The sequence below is a fragment of the Amblyomma mixtum genome, chromosome 1, assembly GCF_055824585.1.
Source record: "Amblyomma mixtum isolate Tamu chromosome 1, ASM5582458v1, whole genome shotgun sequence".
Lineage (NCBI taxonomy): Eukaryota > Metazoa > Arthropoda > Arachnida > Ixodida > Ixodidae > Amblyomma > Amblyomma mixtum.
The window spans coordinates 295,654,920-295,677,748 of NC_143012.1; the positions used below are offsets into that span (position 1 = coordinate 295,654,920).

Below are 22,829 nucleotides of genomic sequence, written 5' to 3' on the forward strand. Positions count from 1 at the left end.
AGCGAGTACGCATTGTTTGGTCGCCGTAGAGATGACTTCGTGGGACGTTCGAATGGAGTTTCCCGACTCAGTAAAAACACACACTTATAATTTTTACTCATAAATTGTGTGTCTACGATAATAACAGTTTCTGACGAAGAAATGAACGCATATTTTAAACTCTTTTTTAGGAGTATCTTTTTCGTTTGCCATAGTGGCGCAGCAATCGATGAACGCAAGCCTGGCTCCGCTGCGTAGGGGAGACCCCTATTGTAAAACTCACCGGCGCACTCGCACGTAGCCCTGGGGCCCGCTGTATCCTTGGGGCCCCCAAGCCTTGGGGCCCCCTATTCTAAAACTCTCTAATATCCTGTCGTACGAAATCGGATATCCCGGAGTCGTTGAAACGACCCCCCAGGAAGGCATAGAAACGGTAGTGGATCACTTAATTACACAAAGCCGGACTCCAACAACCTTCAGCGGAAAAGTCGGAACTCCTCCCAGTGAATGGAACGTAATACCGAAAGAAAACCAACGCCCTGTTACAACTCACCCTACTCAGCAAACAGGTACTAAAGGTAAGATCGTCCAGCCTACTCGGAATCGTATTACATGACAACAATGCAAACTCTAATGTTGCACAATTTCAAGAAGTCAAGACCAAGGACGTCACGCTCACCGTTAAGAAGTGAATAGAAGTGCCTCTGGAGTCGTTTCTGAAAACGGCAATCCATGGTGAATTGTCGCGCCTTCTGAACTCAAAAATTCCTCTTCAGTAAAACTAGCGCCTCCCAGTCGAAAAACAAAAAAAAAATTGCCATCACGTCAAAATTTTTATAGTATTTTTGGCCAAAAGCTTGCAGTAACAGCCCAAATTCTTGCAGTAACAACAAATGTTTCTAAAGTATAGTGCTGCGTTTTGTGGTAGTGACAGAGTTACAGAAAAGTACTACAGGAAATAATACAGAACTACAGAAAAACAGTTCTATACTACTGAAAAACCTGTCGTTACGACAAACCGACAAAGATTAAGGTGCGATTCCGTCATTTTTTTTAAACAGGACTTTTTTATTAGAACGAAGTAATCTGCCAATAAATTTCTTCACTCATTCATCAGCAGATGAATGGTCCTCAGGGAGTTTTCAGTATCCCTCTGTTTTTATTCGTTAATGTAATATAACGCTTACGAGGGCTGTGCTCTCAAAGAAGTTGGAGGTGAGCTAGTTCATTTTAATGCACGCCGAAGCATATGTCTTGCTTCGGACAACATGCACAATTGCGTATTCTGGTTTTCCTTTTCTCTTATAACACAGGAAGAAGTAACGCCGGCGCTCTATGAAACTACGGTTTCACTGGTACAACCTGTGAGTACAACCTTCGGAACTTTCTGTCTTCGCGGAACTCAAACACCGCCAAAAGCATGTAGCCCATGCAAGTTCAGTGAGCTGGTAATGTGCGCGCACAGTTTTGTTTCATTTCTTTTTTTGAAACAAGCAAACAAACATGCCCCACGGTTCAACCAATACTTTCTTGTGATAAGGAAAAACTCGCTAATTTCGATGACGCTTCTTTTGGAGGAAATTATTAGTATGTGCTGAGAAAATTGATTGCTCCTCTAGCACTTTAAATTATAGAAATAAAAAAGGGATAGAGGTATTCGTTCTTGGAATGTTTGCACAATTTATGAGACTGGTTCTGTTGGTGCTATAATAAAATAATGACAGTGTGCTACTTGATATAAGCCCTTTTGGAGTGTATAACGGGGGCGGTAACGCGTTACGCTATTGCAATCGAGGTGTCCACCGTGAAGCTAGACACTTAGTGCGACGTTTCCTCTCTTAAAATTACACCTTGCTCAAAACTAACCGCAGGCTCATTCCCTCCGTTCGTTCTCTCCCGTCGAGTGAAAGCCACGGGTGCCTTTCACCCCCATCGAAACACGGCCGCCGCGGTCAGGTTCGAACCCGGGTGCCCCAGCTCAGTAGCCGAGCGCGCTAACCACTGAGCCACCACGCCGGGTGGAGCCCAATGGTACACCAGACAAGCAAACTACGTCATTTGCAGGGGCCTTCCACACAGCGGCGAGCTTCCTAAGCCTCTGGGCTCTTCTCTTGGAACCGCTACATGCGCGGGCTGTTGCTTAAAAGTGGACTGAAGAGGAATCTGAACTCGTCTTTTTGCCGCGGGAACTCAATCTACACGTCCCTAGCATTCTTAGAAACTTCGACTTATTGCCCTGTGCGGCCGATTTCCCTAATTAAATCAAATTGACTTCCGGCGCCCGCCTCTTGTTTTTTTTTTAATTCCCCGCATACGGTGGGAGGAGTCGACCAACGCATAGAGTGCCTTTCAGGCAGTCGCGTGGAGACTTTGCTTTCGCTTTTATTTTGTTTGTTTTAGGTTTCCGTGAATAAATAGGGCTAGTCAGAGACTGCATAGCTGCAAATTAGGTCCACGGAAATAAAAATACGCGTGGACTCTCTGCTTTCGCTGAACACTATGTATCACTCCGCCGATGGCAGAGCGGCAAGCCACCACGGGACTGGGTGAAAGGTTGGTCGACTCCTCCCACCGTTTGCGGGGAATTTTAAAAAAAAAAGGCAGGAGCCCGACGTTAATTCGATTTAAATCGGGGAAATCGGCCACACGGGGCAATAATTCGAAGTTTCCAAGAACGCTCGCAACATATAGAACGAGTTTCAGCGGTAAAAATACGAGTTCAGATTCCTCTTCAGTGCAGCTTTAAACGAGTTTTTAAAAATGCAGCTTCCCGTTTATTCTGAGCGTCCGTTCACGTTTCTCCGAAGTTAGTTTTGCCAACTACGCGCAATTTTAATCTCACTTATAACAAGGACACTGCAGGTTACACGAAAGACATCTTATCCGATTGAAGTGCTAAAAACATCAGCCGGAAGCAGCTACGAAGGTTTCAAAAAACGCAGAACCGCGCCATGAGGAAAAGGATTAAGGAGGGAGTGAAAGAAGGAAGGGAGAAATAGGTGCCGCAGTGGAGCACTCCGCCCGAGCATCAGCAACCCGCGGCACCTCTTCCTCTTTTTTTTTGGAGCGAAAAGCTTCACTAGGCTAGTCAACACCGGGTCTGGCGTGCGCCGTGATCAATTTTAGCCACAGCTGCACATGCGCGAGTTCGCCGCGTGACGTCACTGGAGAGGCGCAGGTGGTCCGCCGGTCGACCTTCGCCATCGTTCGCGCGCTCTGCGCGTGTTTACCGAGTGTGCATCGGAGCGCGCTCGGCTTCCTCGTACGACGCTACTTGCAGCCGCGTGTTTACCACAGTTACTACGCATGCGGAAAGAGGGCTATATAACGCGCTTGCCTACACCGTTATCGTGGTGCTGCGATAGCCATGACGTCATACAAAGCACAACTGCAGATTTTCGCTTGTATATCCAGGCTTAACCAGAGCTAAGCCACTGCCATTTTTTTTTTACTTGAACCTGCTTGTTTTCAACGACCAGGTCAAGCAAGAACAGAATGAACGTTTATCGATAGCAGCTGCTCGGTTTTATTGGGGCAGGTCGATGTAGGCACGTGTTCGCGTCAACGGCAGCGGTCGGTTCGGGATGTGGCTGGCACGCACAGCGCATTCGTATCATGTACGATACATCTTCCCTTGTTTATTGATTCTTGGGAATGCGTCACGAATTCACTTGGTTCAAGTTGCGATCGTAGTAAAGCCTGTTTGGCGGCCTCCTGTTTCTGGAGGACCGCCTCACCGCTGGTGTAGAATGTCCGTCCGTAGATGGCGCAGCTACTCTTCTTGGACTGGGCCCCTGCTCGTCGACGGGCTCGCACTCACTCTCGGACTCGTCACTTCCGAGTGCGTTGCTCTCGAAGGGTTCCAATGTCGCATTTAGATGCTTGCGGTTTCGGCGAAGCAGCTTGTTATCTTCGGTAAGCACCCGGTATGACCGCGGCGCTACCGGCCCCAGTACTTGCGCTTTGCGAGTCCACTGTTTGTGACAAATCCTAATTTCTTCTTCTTTACGGAGGGCCGGTAGGGATTTTGCCCCGGTGTCCAGCGGCTTGCGTTTGAAGACTTGTTTTTGGCTGTTTGCTGAAGTCGGGAAGTCGTGTACGCAGTCTTCTGCCTTGCAGGAGCTCACCCGGCGAACGACCGTCCTCCAACGGAGTCGAACGGTAGGAAAGCAGTCCAAGCCAGAAGTCTTCCCGTGTCTCTTGCGTTTTTTTTTCAGGATTTTCTTTACGATTTGAACACCCTTCTCGGCAAGTCCATTAGACTGTGGAAATGCAGGGCTCGACGTAATGTGCTTGAACTCGTACCTGGATGCAAAAACGGCAAATTCGTGAGAGGAGAACTGGGACCTTTGTCGGTGCAAACTTCCACAGGGATCCCGTAGCGGGCAAAGCTCCCACTCAATTTGTCAATGACAGTGCGGGCTGTTGTGTCGCTTAGTCGTTCAACCTCTGGGAAGTTCGATAGGGCATCATATACGCACAAGTAGGAACTACCGCCGTGCTGGAAGATGTCGACGCCGACTCTGTACCACGCATAATGTGGTGTTGGGCGCATCAGAAATGGCTCGCGTTGTAGTTGGTACGCCTATTTACGGCAGACAGTACAACCTTTTAACATTGTTTCGACATCGGAGTTGAGTCCGGGCCAGAACACTAGCTGTCGAGTTCTTGCTTTACACTTATTCAGTCCCAAATGTCCCTCATGTATTCGTTGAAGCATTTCCGCCCTCATACACTTTGGGATGACTACTGTAATGCCTTTAAACACAATGCCTTCAATCAGGGACAATTCGGCCGCAAATGGTTTCATGCTGCCACCCAGGTTACCGCCAGCTGTTATGTACCGTATAACCGACTGTAGATCAGGATCGTTTGCCGTGGCCTCCACAAGACGATTTAGTGTTTTGCTGCTCACCACGTCCGTGACCGCTCCAACCGCATGAACCTCTACTTCGTCTTGGGAGGCTGTGATGTCCAGTGGTTTCTTGGGTGACGCCCTTGACAGCATATCGGCCAGCAGCAGCTCCTTCCCTGGTACGAATTGAAGGGAATAATCGTACTTGCACAAGCTCAAGAAAAACCGTTGAAGCCTTGGTGGCATATCGCAGATTCCTTTCGACGCAATTGCTAGGAGTGGGCGGTGGTCCGTCTCACACCCAAAAGTTATTCCCATTGTTTCTTTCTCTATTTGTGAGTACCTTTGCTCAGTCTCACCCATGACGCGTAATGCGTAGGCGACAGGTCGCCAGCTATCTCCGTGTCGCTGCAACAGTGCAGCTCCTAGCCCATTTTTTGAGGCATTAGAGCTAAGTTTTGTGTTTTGTCTTTCTTGCTGGATCAAAAATTTCCAGCACCGGTCTGTTGCTTAGAAGTGCGCAAATCGCTTCCCACTCAGCGGCATGCTTGTCTGTCCACTCGAAGACTGTTTCTTTTTTGATAAGACCTCGTAACAGCTTGGTCTTTTCAGCAAGATGCGGGATATACTTCCCAAAGTAATTGGCCACACCAAGCATTCACTGAACCGCCGTCTTATCAGCCGGTTGAGGCATTTTAGCAATCGATGCACTGAATGAAAGATTCGGTTTGGTTTGGTTTGGTTTGGTTTATGGGGTTTAACGTCCCAAAGCGACTAAGGCTATGAGAGACGCCGTAGTGGAGGGCTCCGGAAATTTCGACCACCTGGGGTTCTTTAACGTGCACTGACATCGCACAGTACACGGGCCTCGAATTTCTCCTCCAAAGAAATTCAGCCGCCGCGGCCGGGATCGAACCCACGTCTTTCGGGCCAGCAGCCGAGCACCATAGCCATTGAGCCACCGCGGCGGCTGAAAGATTCGGCTTTATCCCGTCTTGGCTGATGACGTCGCCCAGGAACTCAACCTCGGTGCACGCGAACTTGCATTTGACTGCATTGAACGTCAAACCAGCCTGCTTTGCTAGTTCCAGCGTTCTATGAAGGCGCTTGACGTGTTCTTCCCGGGTAGCACCCCATATCAGGACGTCATCGACATACACGCGCACGCCTGGTGCTCGATCAAAAATTGAGCTCAACGTTTTTTGAAACACTTCAGGCGCTGACGCAATCCCAAACGGCAGTCTCAAAAAACGATAACGCCCAAAAGCTGTCGTGAACGTGAAAATGGTTGATGTGGCCTGATCCAATGGAATCTGATGAAACCCAGAGTTTGCATCTAAGCGCGATAAGTATTTAGCGCCTGCCAGCTCTGCCTCAATAGAGAGTTTTAGCTGAGCGTTTTTACGGCCAGCGGAGCGGAGCGGAGCGGACGAGCGCGGACGCCACTGCGCATGCGCAGTGCGCTGGGGCGGCGAGCGCGTTTACGGCGCCCCGCTGGGAGGCCTTCCTCAGCGGAGCGCGCGAGCGTGCGTAAGCGCGCGCGGGCGTGTATGGGTATTCAAGATGGCGGCCGCCAGCACGACCGCTGGCAACGCTGTTTCGTCGGTTACGACCGCGGCGATCTTCTATCTCGGACCATTTAAGTCTCGACAGGAGTAGCGGATCTTGCAATATGCTTTTCGGCATCTTGGAAACGGATATAAGCAGAGCAGAAGCAACTAAAAAAGCGCGCGAAAGAACAACTGACCTGGCGGTTAGCACTTGGCTTCATTTTCGTAGCGTCGCAGTCGCAAACATTTTTTCTAACACAAATATTCCTCTACTGCATCCAAAACACCCCTATTTTAAACTAATATAGAGAAAACAAAAGAAAATTACATTTATTCCGCAGTTATAGCATAATAAAAACAAGCGCGACGCGTATTCATATTACGCTAGCTCCAATTCTGACCACGAGATGGCGCAACAGAGCGCGCCGATCTTTTCCGCTCGGGCGGGTTCCGGACCCGCCGAGCTAAAAGTCTTTTCTCGCTCGACGCTCCGCTGGTGTATCCGCTGGGCCGCTCAGCGCCGCTGGCCGTAAAAACGCTCAGCTAAAACTCTCTAATATCGTCACGTTTAGGCATCTGATAGTGCTCCCGCTTCAAGCATTCGTTAATGTTTCTAGGATCCATGCAGACCAGAAGTTTGCCATCCTTTTTCCTGACAATGACCAGCGGACTCACCAATTCTGTTGGTTCATTGACCCTTTCAATGATATGGGCCTCTTCAATGCGCTGCAGCTCCTCTCGCAGTGGTTCTCGCAGTGCCAAGGGGACGCGTCGCGCCGGCTGTATCACTGGTATGGCGTCTTCGCGCAGGACCATCCGGTATGGGCAGGCTACACAGCCGGTACCTTGAAAAAGCGGCGAGAATTCTTGCAGTATTTTGTCAGACTCTTCCGTATCCACTGCATTGACTGAACGAACTACGAGTCCCAGCGCCTCCGTTGCATGTAGTCCAAGTATCGCCTCTTTGCTTTTCTTCACTATGAAGAAGGTTAAGGTACCTGACTTGTCGTTAATGACCACTGGTAGGGTCGCCCGCCGAAGTGCTTAATTACGTCACCACTGTAAGACCGAAGAACGGAGCCGCTTGGAGTCAAGCACGGCGTAGCTTTGCACTTGCGAAAGACTGACTAAGGCAGCAAGTTTGCCTGGGACCCAGTGTCTACTTCCAAAACAACATTCTGGTTCGAGACTTTGGCTTCAACATTCCAGTCAGCTGTCCTTTCGACAGTGCACATCCTTACATTGAGGATGTCGAAGTTGTCCTCGTCGTGAACGACTGCACTGACTGCAGGCTCTTTCTGGCAGCAGGTCGCGAAATGATTGGCCCTTTTGCACGCAAAACATGTCTTCCCGAACGCCGGACACTTGTTCCGCTCGTGCAATCGGTTGCATCGACTGCATTTTAACCATTCACGCCGTTTTACCGACGCCACTTGCCTTTCCATTTGACCCCAGGTCTCATTTTGGTGAGCGACACTTCGGCAGCTTTGCAGCTCTGTTCTGCTTTAAAGGGAGACTGAAGCACTTTTTCTGAAAATCGGGCTGGCAGCGGCATCCTATAGTTTTTCATGCTGTATTCTGAAATATCGCATCCAAATAAGGCAAAAACAAGCGCGAATTGCCTTTTTTAGCCGAAATATGCGGCCTGTGCCGCGGGGCACGCAGCGCGGCGCGCCGCCGCCCGTGATTGGTCGAGAGGTCGTGACGTCACTTTGAGGACTGGAGAAGCTGCCGATGCAGATCCGGCGCTGCGTTGAGGGCAGATCGCAGCTTTCCTTGTCGTTGTAAAAGCGAATACGGCGAGTATTTTTTTTTTACTGACCACCGAAGAAAAGGATACTACAGTTTGTTCATTCCACGTATCGCCTGAAACCAAAAAAGACAGAAGCAAAAAATTCCATGCCTAGCACAAGCATACGCCAGCGTCAAAGACGCGATGCAGACCATGCGTAAAAGGTGCCAGCACAACCTCGGCTTGTATTCTCGGAAAGGAAGGGGTGCGAACAATACTCAAGTCAATTACCACCACCGGACGCCTCCTGGCTCGCCCGGAAGAGCGTCATCCTAAAGAAAAGGCCCAAAGCACTGTGTACAAAAAATCCTGTTCTCAGTACCCGGCGTTGCAGGTTGGGGCAAGAAAGTATTTCAAGGAAACGATGAAGGAGCACAAAGTTGGTGTCAAAATTAGCGAAGCGCAGTGGCCAAGCACTGCGAGGCATGTGACCACAAGATAGTGACGCGATCATGGTGCGCTGGAAACCAAGCCAAATACGCGCACAAATACGCTTCACTCCTGGCGCGTTCAGCAGATGCCAGAAAATATTAATCGCTGCCTCGGAAACGTTCGCCATTCCTAGATTTGCAGTTTAGGTTCAGTGAAGTAGTTGCCAACTATATGTGTGTTTAAAAGCCAAGCTAGCTGCAACTCGCCCGCTGCCACAACTTGATGAAGAAACCGAGTAAGGTTGCGGTGTTTTTTTGCAAAAACTCGGTTGGCATTCATTTCTCTCATAAATTTGCCTCCGAAATCAACGTCGAACGCTTTCATTTTAATTGCTTAGCTAGGATTAAACGAGATGCCGCATATGAAGAGCTTCGATGCTTGCTTGCTTTGCTTTATTGTGCTTTGCTCTGCTCGCTTGCTTGCTTGCTTTGACACGTCGAACCGAGTATAAAATCACTAACCGAGCCTTGCTGAGCACGTTTCAGGTGGTCTGGCCGCACCTAAGCTGAGGAGAGCGACGCATGCTTAAGCCTCGATAAGGTTTCTTCAGGGGCTAAGTGAGCATGTTTCTACTTTTAAAAGAGGCGCTTCTTCGGAATGGTGACACGCCTCTTATGCACGAGGAAATCAATGGAACTGTGTCATGGTTCAGCCGCGGCTTTTCGACAGAAATCTCCAGAGATCACACTAGGACAAGCTCAGCCTGCAGCCGCTCTTACGAAAGTGTTTCGAGCAGAGTAGGCTTGCTTTGGTCGGCTTGAATTCGTCACAGCAGCGAGCGGTTGCGCTGCGAGCTTGTGATCTTGCGGAAAACAGTGGAAGACGACACAGTCGCAGCCGTAGTTGTTCGTGGACACGAACGCAGAGTAGTACCTGTTGAATCTGATTCTCAAGGTCGGCACAACACACGCAGTACGAGGAACAACGCATGCAGCACGAGAAACAACGCGCGCTGAAAGCGCGCTCGGGTGCGCCGAAGCATCCCCGGCTTCTCAACATGACGTCACGCTGGCCGACATGGACGAGGTTTCCCTCTCCGCTGTTCCCCTCTACTGCGCTCGCGCGGGGCGCGGGAAATTTAAACATCGCATTTTTAATTGGTGATTGCGCCACTGTTTTAGCCAAAATCGAAAAAATAATTTCACAGACGTGATCAGCAATGACAGTACTTCTAAATCCTAGAAGGTTAGCTGATTCGAAAACCGCCTCAGTATCCCTTTAAGCAGCGTCTTTAACTTTGAGCTGTTTCTCACGTAGTTTCGGATTATTTGTGCCGAACACAATCTGGTCACGGATCATTGCGTCGCTCAGTGTTGAGAAGTTGCAACTCTGGGCTAGCTTTCGCAGGTCGCGCAGAAATTGTTCAAAAGGTTCGCCTTCCGCTTGAATCCTTGAGCGACACACGTACCTCTCGTAGACCTCATTCTGCTGCTCCTGACAGTACGCTTCAAACTTGCTCACAACCGTTGCATAGTCATTCTTGCTTTCTTCCGCCGAAAAAGGGAAGTTATTAAATACCTCAAGAGCGTCATCGCCGGCAACACTTAGCAGCAGCGCCGTCTTAGCAGCTTCCGTCCTTGGCTCCTTGGTCGATGCTGTTGCTTCCAAAAAGAGCTCGAACTTCTGCTTAAACAACGCCCACTTCTTTGCGATGTTCCCGATCAGAAGTAGCTGGTCGGGCGGCTTGAGTAGTTCCATTTTTCCTGGCTTGTAGGCGACGCCCTTGCGTTTCTTGTTCAAGCCACTGCTTGAGAGGCAGGCAGTCGGCCCACTTCTGACACCATGTAAAGACCAGGTCAAGCAAGAACAGAATAAACGTTTATTGATAGCAGCTGCTCGGTTTTATAGGGGCAGGTCGATGTAGGCACGTGTTCGCGTCAACGGCAGCGGTCGGTTCGGGATGTGGCTGGCACGCACAGCGCATGCGTATCATGTACGATACATTATCGACGCCACCCCCCCCCCCCCCCCCCCCGGCTCTGTTTGCGTCTTTCATCTCCTCCATATCCTCCTTGCCACGCCTGCTGTGGGTGCGTATGGCGTCCAGCGAGATATGAAACAGTTGCTGCGCCATTTCATTTGCTCAAAAGACGCAGCCGCGGAGCACAATGTGCGTTGACGAGGTGCGAAGAAGAGTCCACGACGGACGTTCGTGTAAAGTTCTTGTCGTGGGATGTTCGTAGATTCGCCCTAATGGCCGAAGTGAACATTCTCTATTCCGACGGGAAAGTCGGAAGAGGGTTGATATCCGAGCTGAATATTCAAGCCGGCACCGATAGCGTTGGTGCTGGCTTATAAAACGGCGAAGTCCAGTGGCCAAACGAGTTCGAAACAGAGAAGCTAAGCTAAGCTCAACTGCTCGAAACAAACAGGCCAAAACCAAGAATCCAAACATGCTCGAAGCTCGTCAAGTGGAAACTTCCACCTTTTCTTCCAGCGCTCCTCTTTCTCTTGTTTCTCTTGCGGAATTGGCTGATTGATTGGTTGATTGGTTGATTGATTGATTGATTGATTGATTGATTGATTGATTGATTGATTGATTGATTGATTGATTGATTGATTGATTGATTGAAAAGAGGAGATGCCAAATAGCTAAACGTGCGCGAAATATAAAAGCAAAAGCAAGTAGTCATTCGTGTGTCACGTTGGATCGTCGTCGCATCCATAAAAGGTCTGTAAAATATGCTTATGCCAGCACTGCCGTCCTCTTTGCATTCATGCGCCAGGCCGACCTTACGTGCTGGAAATGCCGTTAACTCCATCCACCTTTTGCTGAATACATGCTTAGCCGGTAAGCTTAGCTCTAAGAATTGTTTATCGTTTCTTCAGCTTTACTCACTGGCGCCAACTTTTTGTATCACTGAACATGAGTGTGACGTACTTCATGGAATTCTGCGGTCTGCAGCTGCTAAAGTAATTTTAACGAGGGCATGTGGGCCTTTTTGAGGGCAGTGCTGCTACACACTCGCCCCACATAGCAGTAAGGGAGTCTCCTGTAAATAGTGGGGCCATATTTTTTTTCTTACTCTACGCACAAGTACTGGCTCAGGCACTTTTTTTATTGACATTATTTATTCGATTGAAAGGAAGCAACGCTCCAAGGACACCAGATCCATTTAACAAAAGGGATCATCGTCTGTGCCACTGAGGCTCCAACACGGCGTAGGCGTTCTCCGGCGCGCATAGTACTTTGATCATTCACGCGCACCACTATACTTTAGGGCCACGCAGCTGCAACGTTATGATACGCAGAGCGCAAGCATGATCTTTATTCTTAAATTTTTTTTATCAGGTTCACACGTATGCCCTTCCAGAGTTTACTTTTACACCTCAGCGCCTGTATGTAGGCCGGCACATGATCCCACACATGTTGCGGACAGTCGCAACGCGTTGACACGTATACGTATTGCAGAGGCACTCCGGGGCTCCCGTTCCCTTCTGGCTCTTTCTGTTACAACGACTCTGCATGTAATGTTGCTACATTAAAAATTTTCGCGCGCTGAGGGTCTGGGCTTGTTATCAATGCAAGTTTATTCTACCGCATGTCGCACGACCGTGAAGATCGGAATTTCTTGCAGAACACCCGCTATAAAATCAATTATTTCCTTTTAAATCTTTTTTTACTTTCTGCAAGAAGCTGTTCGTGCTGTATATCGCGAAAACTCTTAGGCCAGTGTTTTTCCTGGCAAAGCAGCAGCCTTAATTCTCTCCTGAGATGTCGATGGGGTAAGCGTCTTGATTGCTTCAGGGGAGAACCCGACAAGTTGCATCCATCACTGCGTCGTCGTGCGACCCCACGCCTGCACCAGGACCTTGGAAGTGTTGCCACAGACGTGACAGTTGACAGAACTTGTTAGGTTGCTCCGTCACAGTTCAGCTGCACGGCAGCTTTTCTGAAACACACTGGCGCAAGGAATGTTTCTATACGCTGCACAGGGAACGATGGCATCACCATAGAAAACCACGAAAACTTATGCCGCCCTGAATCTAGGACAACCTTTCTTTTAATGTATCGTCAATTACGGGATTTTTCTAGGCCAAAAAAGGCCTTACTGTAAGTCACATCACTAGGTGCTCATGACAAAGACTACTAAGAGCGCTTCTTCGTACATTGTGTCTTAACTCCAGGATAAAGGAGCATCAGAGAGAGAGCTGGAAGTCGCAAAATTGCACCAGAAAACTCAACCTTGCTTTCCGAACTGCATTGAATGCAATTGAATTTTATTTTTGCAGATGCTTAACACAATCCTTTGATGGGCACCTTGGTAAAAACGTGCTTAACTGCAACTTGTATAGGCTCATGCACCTGATGTACAGCAGCAATTTTGACGCTCAGTTCAGGAAGCACAAAAGAAAGCACAACTCAATATAGAGAGGTTCCACTTCTAAGGAACAGTAGCAATTTATGCAGTACCCAATTAGAACAATTATAAATGTAAATAAATGTAATAAATGTGAACACAGGGACAGGGCTTGCATAACCAAAGACGTACGTTAAACAACCTCGATAACAAATGAACAGAAGGAAAGTGAAAGGAAAAGTGGACAACTGAAATACACATCTCATGACAGCGTAACATTTACGATAGACAATACCTGCCATTTCTTGTTGTCACTAATGCGACGGTTGTTTTGTTGAGCCGGTGGCTCGCAAGACATGAAGAGTAATATAAAATTAAACAAAGACAGATATATTCGAAAATACAAACCCACACAATAAATCAGTCGCATGTCTAAAAATAATTGCCTTAGTTATTTCAGCGTCAAGTGACAGTCACCCTATGCTTGTTAGTATAGGTGTAGGGGTCATGCTCAAGACTCTGATTCGTAGTCATTACGGTAGCGAGGAATGAGATACCGCAGTATCCATTACTGAGGTCGCCTGGCTGCTGCACGGCTAGCACAAACGTGGAAATATTTAGGCCTAACTGAATGACAGTAATGAATAATTTTCACTATTCAATAGAGGTCCTGGCGAGCTTGGTGGGTTGAGACTGTCGTCAAGGGCCCCTGCAGCTGCTTCAGCGATACAGGCATGGTCGATCAGACTACGTCGAATCCTCGAAGTGATCGCCAAACAGCACTGACTCTTACTGCTCCGTTATGGCGTTTGGTATGTGAGGGACTGCCGTTATGATTTGGCAGAAGCGTGTTATGTGATAAAGGGTTGGACGATCCCCGCACCAAGGGCAGGTGTCCAGGTATGATCGGGACACCCAGTACCCAGTGCCCGGATAGAGAGAGCAGTAAGATGGGATCCTTGACAGCACAAAACAAAGTAAAATAAGGTTGAGGGGGAACCTCAGTCCGCTAGCCACTGTTTCTACCAGAGGACTTGTCTTTTTGATGCGTTAGCATTAGAACCACATCGTGAAGAAAAGGCGCCGTCCGGCGCAGTGTTGTGTGCACTTGTCACTGCCTCGAGTGGCAGGTGGCCGGTACCAGTTCTGTTTTGTAAAATTAATACTGACTCATAAAATATAATACATACAAGAAAAGTTCTTATATGTGAAAATCATATATAAAAAATTATGAAGACAAGTATAAAAAAAGCAATTAAAAGGAACGAGGAGACTTAATGCTAACGCATCGTCATAACATAATGATAATTAAGCGCCCCCGTCATTTCTTTCGTTCTGTAGCCGACTGGTGCTCCTATCGAAGAGTTGGCTAGCGGACCGAGGCTACCGCTCAACCCTTGTTCACTTTGTGTTGTGATTTACAGTATCATAAATCACGTACCTACATTAGTAAGCCACTCATCCTGAGTCACGCATCAGGGCGGACAGACGTCGCCGATTGGCGCATGCTGCAAAGTGCAGACCACCGTAACAAAGCTACCACGCGGCGTTAACCAAGACTGTAGAAATGTGTTTGACGTGTTTTAGGAATGAAGCAGGAAGGAAGGGAAAACTTTATTTTCACTAATGCTTATTCCAGCGGTTTGGGGGCGTCTTCAGAGACGTCTTGGTTCTACCCCCAGGAGCCTTCTTTGTCGAAGTCGTCCGCCTCTAATTAATGGTCGGTCGCCCTCAGTCCAGGGCTCCGCTGGGCACTGCCGCCCGTTGAGCTCGCTGTACCAGACCTTGTTGGTCTTCACAGCGGTCGCTGGACAGCAGTCTCTCATTGCTCCGCACTCGGGTTTTGTATTTTGGGGACCACGTCTATGTTTTGGCAGGCCCATGTGATGTGAAATAGAGTAGGTTTGTCGTCGCACCAGGGGACATTTGTCCGCGTGTATCGTAGGGTGCATTTTGTTCAGTATATGTAGGTTTGGGAAAGAGCCTGTTTGTAATTCTCTCCAAGTGACAGCTTCCTCTCTGCTGGGAGATTTGTGCGGTGGGGGATATCGCATTCTTCTGCCTCTATCGTTTTGTAGTATGGCCGAGTATTCCCTGGGTGCTGGCGCGAGTTCCGCGGTCTCGTCGGATGCTTGGAAAGTAATGTATCCTCGAGATATCCTGTCGGCCTCTTGGTTTCCTGCCACCCCCGTGTGCCCCGGTACCCACACAATTTTGTATGGGATCTTGTCGTTCTGTTCTTCCTGGTTTTTAATTCTGTCGCTCGCTGCGAAGAGTATACGGAGCGCGTGATGACCTATCCTGCCATTCATGTAATTTCGGCAGGCTGTTTGAGAGTCCGTGAGTATTGTTAGCGACCGCCCGGTTCTATAGCCCTCCGCCACCGCTAGAGCAACGGCTACTTCCTCGGACTCTGCAGCTAAGCAGAAACAAAACTGATGACATTCACTCAGCGTCGGCCATTCTCACCCGTCACTCGACACTGAACAAGCACATGTTTTTCGCAAAGTTCGAACACTCTCCTCCCCGGTACCCCAGGGTTTGGGCAGCATACCCTGCCCTATTAGGTAGTGCGCTGGAGGACACCTTCGTCGCTTTTTAGTCCCTCACAGGGCAGTTCGTGTTTAGAGTGTAGCCGTGTAATTTGGGGCACCCAGCAGACGTTGCTGATCAGCCCAATGGCGGCTGCGCAGTTGTCGGGCGTCGTGGCCCTCTCGTGCAGCGCACTGCTGTCGCTGGCCGCCGTGGTGCTGGCGTCGCTGCTGGCGCTCAAGTGGTGGTCCCACGGTGACGGAAGCAGCAAGGTCCACCCGCCGTTGCCCCCCGGCCCTCGAGGGCTGCCCCTGCTCGGAAACCTACTGTCCGTGAACTGCAACTTCCACTTGGGCCAGTGTCCGCGGTGGGCCGCGAAATACGGAACTATCTTCATGTGAGTATCCCATCACTGTATACACACCCGCGCATCTGTGCGTACTTGTCCAGAACGGGCAGATAGTGTCCTCGAAGCCCCTAGCCCCTACACGGAGGACACTCTGCTGATTCTGTTATTTTGTTGCGAAAGCAACACTACGCGAGCCGGCGAGCCATTTCGCGGAGCTGACGAAAGGCCATAACTGCGCATGCGCGAGGATCAGTGACGTCACGGCACACAGCTGGCGCGCTGCCGCCGTCGCTGCGCGGGTGACTCAGAGGTGCCGCCGCCGCGCTCGCGAGTTGCGCATGCGCAGTAGCGGCGCATAGCTAGCGTGCCGGGGCCGCCGCCGCTGCCGCGCGCTTTGCATCGCCTCTCACTTCTCGTTGCTTTCGCAATACTCCAGGTTTAACCAGAGCTGCCAATTTTTTACGCCCGTGTTGCTCCGCTTATTCTTCTACGGCTTTCTTCATACTGTGAAATAGTGAGGCAGGCTATCTTTCTTATACACTCAAGAAGTACTTTCCTGTATATAATCAGTCCCCATCCGTTTAGAACGGCTTTTTATTGCGTCTATGGCTCAATAAGGAACTCCCTAATTTTCTTAACGCCTTATTCGCGAGCGACATGCGCCCGTGATGGTAAGAAACATCGCTGGGAGCGAAAACATACAGTACCAAGAAAACTACTCTTTTGAAGAGGTCGTCGGTGTCCTGAGAGCTCTGCGTCTGCTCACTCTTCGCCAGGATGAGCCTGGCTGGCGTCAAGGTGGTGGTAATCAACGATTACGAGTCCATCAAGAAGTTCTTCGCCAGGAAAGAGCTGCTGGACCGTTCTCGGAAGTGGGCGCTCAAGAGTGAGATAGAAGGTAAGCCACGCCGATTACCATCGTCGCTCCTTATGTTACGTAAAGGTGAAGGTGCAGGTAAATGTTTGCTGAAGGCAGCTGCCACAGCTAAAGTCATTATGATCTTATACTATATTAGTAGGCATCAAATATACTGATATTAATAGGTTGAGCTGTGCATGCTCAATGTTGCTAGCAAACTCACACGGTTTTTTTCTTTAGTCGTCGTTGTCTATTCTGCTTTAACGCCATTTTCTGTTTTTTCTTCTTTTTTCTTTACTCATGCTCACTAAGGCATTCACTGTGCTACATTATGAATATACAATAGGGACAACTGCATCTAATTTTCGCTCTTGGTAAAAATCGATTCTACGTATGCCCCTTTCTGGCTTAGCTGATATTTGTTAGGCAGAAAAACAAATGCATTTTTGGTGAGAAAATCGCGTTTGAAAAATTGCGCAGTACTTGGTTCAAAACCCGGGACTGCACTAAAAAGGAATCAGTGATCATCGTTTTGATTTGAACGACGTATTAGCGTAGCATCTGAGATCCACGCCGAAAAGATTGTATCAAAGCACTGCAGCTTGCTTGCGAAATTGGCCGTTGAAGGCGGCACCTCCTTTATTTCATTTTTAGGTCGTGTACAGCTTATTAAAGCACCAGTTCACCGAAAGCAGCATCTTTTTCATTTGTATGCACTAATATATTGATATAGACCAACTTCAGTTTGTCCTCATTGTCCCTTTTACATTGTTTACGCCGGCGTATCTTCCATTCTGTCCCTTCGCGCACTGCAGATTTTTGTATCTCCTCCAAACTTGTTGTAATCTATTGGCTTCTGACTGCCTATTCGGCAAGGAGTAACTGGATTCAGCGAAATGTCCCAACTACAGTTTTATATTCATGCAATACCGGACTATTGTATCATATCCTCTGGCAAAGGATGAGTGACAAGGGGCGGCCTTGCACCCAACTTCAACAATTCTCGCTCCCAGAAGTCTCCGCGCTCCCTGGTGTCAGGTGCACATATCAGGGCTGATAGTACGGTTTCTTGCAGCCTTGTTGTCTTATTCTACTTTCCTATTTCCCTTGTATTTTCCTTCAGTCGTAAGAATGCTTCCAACACGCGGACAGTCTGCTGTCCTAAAGTGACGTTGCAGATTCTTCCGCAAGGTGGTCAGTGATATGAATTTCATTTTTTGGTGGTAATGCTCGTGTTACCGAACATCGCCTCACAGCCACACTTGTTATAGAGAAAAGAGCCAAGTGCACGGTGTGCGCGTGACTGGTTCCCTCGGTTGTTAGCGTATATACACGTTGCTTAGGACGCTTTGTATGCAGTCTGTTCCGGATATATAGAATTATGGTTTATACTGAACAATCGAAAGATCCCCTTGAAAATCCCATGCAAAAGTGAAGCACTATTTTTTGTGTTTATCGATCTCCCGTTCAGCGGATCATTTCATACATCGAACGGCGTGCCGCTCCCCAGCATGTTGAGCCTCTCCTAAAGGCACTTACGTGAGCACTCCCGCGCAGTGAAGTTGAAGTTGACTTATTTACTCAACAATGAAAGGGAGCATCGAGAGTAAAAAATTCAAATGAGCTTGACAGGCGCTCGTGCCCCCCCCCCTCCTCCCCCCCCCCATAAAAAAAAAACTAGACTAGCCTTGCGCAGTCTAGTGCAGCCTTGGACACCTGTTAGCGGTTGCCTGTTAGCGCTAGCTACATGAAAACGCTGTAAACTCGCGTGACGAAGGGAATATAAGATGTGGCTGTGGACAGCCTTCTGTGTGTCGTACTTCCTTTCAACGCAGCATTGCTGTGATGCGAAGAAGCCGACGTTCAATGCATAGCTTGTCGTGTGTTGAGGCCATCCTAGCTGACCGAAGGCTGGCGGCGGTTCTCGCCGGGACTGTTTAATTCGCTAAGCTGCTGAAAGCACCAAACAAATCAACTGTAATTTCATTTTAATAAGAGATTATTCTGTTTATAGCATACCACTAACATGATTAAATCTGTTATGATAGGTGATGGCTGGTTCCAAACCACCGTCCACTGCGACTTAGATGCGAAGCCAATTAGGCCTAGCTACACACAGTGACACACCGCGTCGTGTGTGTGTCGTTTCTTCGTGTGTCCGTGTTTCTTCGCGCTGTTTCTTCCTTTTAAAGTCACACAGCGTTGGGCTCGCTGCCAGTACGTCGGCGCACATCTTGCAGTACGCCACTGCAGGAAGTGTGCCGCTAGCGAAGGAGCGCCGTATTCTTGCTTCGAGATTGCAGATAAGCTTATCTACTGCCATATTTTATATATCGAATTATCGATAGATCGAACTACCTCACGATCTCGCGAAAGTTGGTGCACTCTGAACTCAGCCGAGCAACGCGCGTTTTATTCCTTACCATCACTTTTAAACAATTAACAACCAGTTGATTTTGAACTGTAGATGTTCCCTACAACATAAGACACAGAAGCATTTGGCTAGTCCCCTTTTCGCGCACAAATAACGGTTTTAGTAGATTGGAACATCGCTTGACAGTATTATAAAACACACTTCAAGACACAGACATGTACATAAGAACAGCGTCAAGACCCGCACTCGTTAAATTTTTTAGGATTGGAATTCCATATTGTAATTAAAGAAACATTTCTGTATAAATACATTTGTCCATGTTTCAGATTTCATTTGTGAAGTATGTACATGTTGTATAAATTTTTTTGCATTGTGAATAAAGTTTATATATGTATATATGTGTGTGTGTGTGTGTGTGTGTGTGTGTGTGTGTGTGTGTGTGTGTGTGTGTGTGTGTGTGTGCGTGCGTGTGTGTGCGTGTGTGTGTGTGTGCGTGCGTGTGTGCGTGCGTGTGTGCGCGCGTGCGTGCGTGTGTGTGTACGCGCGTGTGCGTGTGTGTGTCTGTGTGTGTGTGTGTGCGCGTGCGTGCGTGTGTGTGCGCGTGTGCGCGTGTGTGTGTGTGCGCGTGTGTGTGCGCGTGTGTGTGTGTGTGCGCGTGTGTGTGTGTGCGCGTGTGTGTGTGCGCGTGTGTGTGTGTGCGCGTGTGCGCGTGTGCGCGTGCGTGCGCGTGCGTGCGCGTGCGTGCGCGTGCGTGCGTGCGCGCGCTGACTAAGTATAATGCTTTGTGGTGTACGCGCATAGAATGTTATTTGATCGTATTTTGGGCTGTACTGCAAGAACTTCTGCAGAAACTAATCTAAACATTGTGTGTAATTTTTTGTGTGATTTGAAACCGCTTTACGCTGCCATCAAAGGGGGCAAGGGCCTTAGTCAAGCTGCTTAACTAGCGGCTTTTAGTCCTCGCTCTCACATTCTTTATGTACCAGGAAAAATTGGGAATAAAGTGAATGTGTACTTATTTATTTCTTCCACCGCTAAATTGAAAGCCATGTATACGGACAGAGGCCAATGATTTTACCTACTTTGGAGTTCATTTTTCTGCCTGACGTGTTTTCTGCTGTTCTGCGCGGATTTAGTGTTTCTATCTGTTTATTTTCTTTGTTTTCGTTTATTGATATATAACCGCCGCTTTTTACGTGGGGATGTGGACTGATCAAGCCGCCTAGTGGAAATTTTTTCACCTTCGTCCCCATCTGTTGAGTACATGATGGAAATAGAGATTTGATTCAATTTTATCCACTTGGAATTCGATAAACCCGGGATCGGTTATACACCCTATACACTCGACTAAGGATCGCACTTTTTTCAGTGATTTCGGCATGACGCTCCCCGTACGCTAAAGCGGCGTTTTGCAGCTGAATTTCCCGTATATTTCGTGAAAATTACTTTACTGCACCATAAATTTTGGCGTTATATTTGGCGCCTAGTTTCAGATACCTGAAAAGTTCTTCGTCGCTACTTATGTCACCGCCGCTCGGGTCCGTCTCCTCACCACCCTCATAGATAGAGTCATCTTCTGTTCCATCCATTGGATTCGAAATTTCTGCAAGTAAGTTTAAAACTTTTAGCAATGCTGTCCAGAGATACGTATGCAACGAATTCAAGATTCGTGAGCAAACGAGATAAAGTGATGCTCTTCTTGGCCGCCCTGTCGGCGCACCATCCATCCAGACAGGCGTCTGCATTCTGTTTTAAATTAAATCCATTTGCACAGCGGTCCATCCTGGCAGATGATAATGTTTATTTATTTATTTATTTATTTATTTATTTATTTATTTATTTATTTATTTATTTATTTATTTATTTATTTATTTATTTATTTATTTATTTATTTATTTATTTATTTATTTATTTATTTATTCAAATACCTCACGGGCTCCGACTGGAGTATTATGTGAGGGGGGTTACATAACTGGGGTGGGAAAAAGAAGCAAGTAGAACATGGTTATAACAAGCAACCAACCAGAAAATAGAACTAAATTGAAAAATTAAATGTTGATAGCAGCAGGCAGATGTCGTCATCTGACAGCTACTCGGGGACTGTGCCGTGCAAAAGAAACCTATATACAAATGAAACGTAGTTGTTCCTTGCAGAATTTCCTTTTCAAATTATCGGCTAGCAAGTAGGGGAGAGCTGCCCAGAGTCGAGTGCGTACTGCATCTGAAAGGACTGGTTCGGCCTTTTTCGGCACGCTTTTTATGAGCTGTTTCGAAAGCTTCCATTGAAGCTTGGGCTGTGCGAATGGTTGGTTTCGTTATCTTTTGCTACAAGTGCGATTCGCTCGCTTCTTCCAGGTTTATCCGCGCAAAATGGCAAGGTCTGGAGGGAGAACCGGCGAGTGTGCATGCAGGCGATGGCCGAGCTGGGATTTGGCAAGGAGGAGATGCGTACTCGAGTGCAGGTACACAAACCCCGGTTCATTGGACCGCACGCTTTGGCCCTGGGTCTGTGACATCGTGGGCGCCGTCTTGAGGGCGGAGTTTGTTGAGGCAAAGCATTAATTTCGTGAGAGTCGACCGTTGACCAAACCCTGCCTTTTTGTCTAGTCAGTCAAGTGGCTTTAAATGTCCCAGCTGCCGCTCAAATTGAGCTTTAAAGCTTCAGTTAAGGGCGCAGAGAGGTGTCAGTATCGCAAGCATTTTTATTCCGACCCGAAACAAATATGTGCACGGCGTTGCTGGCTAGGATAGGCGGTGTGCATGGTGAGTGAATTACGCAGGAAGTCGACCTTTCACCAGAAAGGCTCATGGAAAAAAAAATGAAAATTGGATTTTGAAGAAAGTAAAGGGCGCAGTATATGTCTCATCTCGGTGGACCCCTGAACCGAGCCGTAAGGGAAGGCGTAAAGGAGGGAGTGATAGAAGGAAGGAAGAAATTGGTGCCGTAGTACAGGCGTCTGGATTAATTTCGACCACCTGAAGTTAGTTAACGTGCACTGACATCGCACGGCACGCCAGCGCCTTTTGCGTTTCGCCTCCATCGAAACGCGACCATCGCGGCCTGTTTCGAACCTGGGTGAAAGAAGGCCTGTTTTCCATTGTTTACACTCGTACGCAACGCTGCAGCAAATTAATAGGCATTGAGGTAGGTTGCAAATTTTCAACCGTGCCGAATAGTATAGGAATTGGTCGCGTTCAATTCAAAGCCTGGTGCTAGCTAGACATGTGAGAAATAGCCGCTGCGTTGAGCGTACTTTTTGACTGCCAGAACATACTGTATCTTTAGTAAGACACCCGCCGCGGTGGCTCATTGTCTTTGGCATACACGTGCCGATCCCATAGACGTGGGAGTGAATCCCGGCTGCGGTGACCGAATTTCGACGAAGGCGGAATGCAAAAACACCTGTGAGCTGTGCGATGTTGGAGCGTGTATATGAACTCCAAGTGATCTTAATCTCATAAAGCCGGTCGTGGTCTAAATTAATACCGTGTCCTCCACTACAGCGTCCCTCATAGCCCATGTGTCCCTTCGGGACATTATGAGGTAAAATGAGGACAAATCGAAGTTGGCCTGCACCGAAAGGCTACGGCACTTTGACGACAAAGAGACCACTCTAATTTAAACCGGAACTTGTATCAGCTAGAAAAAGCAAGAAAAAAAGTACAAGTGTCGCCATCACCGGCAGACGTTGCAAGTAAACTGCCTGCGTTGACACTGGATTTTTTGGCGTGGATCCCAGAGGTTTTTCTACACAGCCATTCACTTCAACACCGCTGCGACCAGTCTTTCTCGGTGCGGACGCCGC

At 48.2% G+C, this 22,829-nt stretch overlaps 1 protein-coding gene across 1 annotated transcript in view; it reads left to right on the plus strand.

The window, feature by feature from the left end:
* LOC149372136 (vitamin D 25-hydroxylase-like) overlaps nt 1-22,829 on the plus strand; it is a 44,511-nt gene that overhangs the window by 11,131 nt on the left and 10,551 nt on the right. The window contains exons 2-5 of the mRNA XM_089585835.1: nt 1,293-1,343; nt 15,603-15,838; nt 16,567-16,688; nt 21,379-21,485. Coding sequence (XP_089441961.1) covers nt 1,293-1,343; nt 15,603-15,838; nt 16,567-16,688; nt 21,379-21,485 — 516 coding nt within the window. The remainder of the gene's footprint in view (nt 1-1,292; nt 1,344-15,602; nt 15,839-16,566; nt 16,689-21,378; nt 21,486-22,829) is intronic.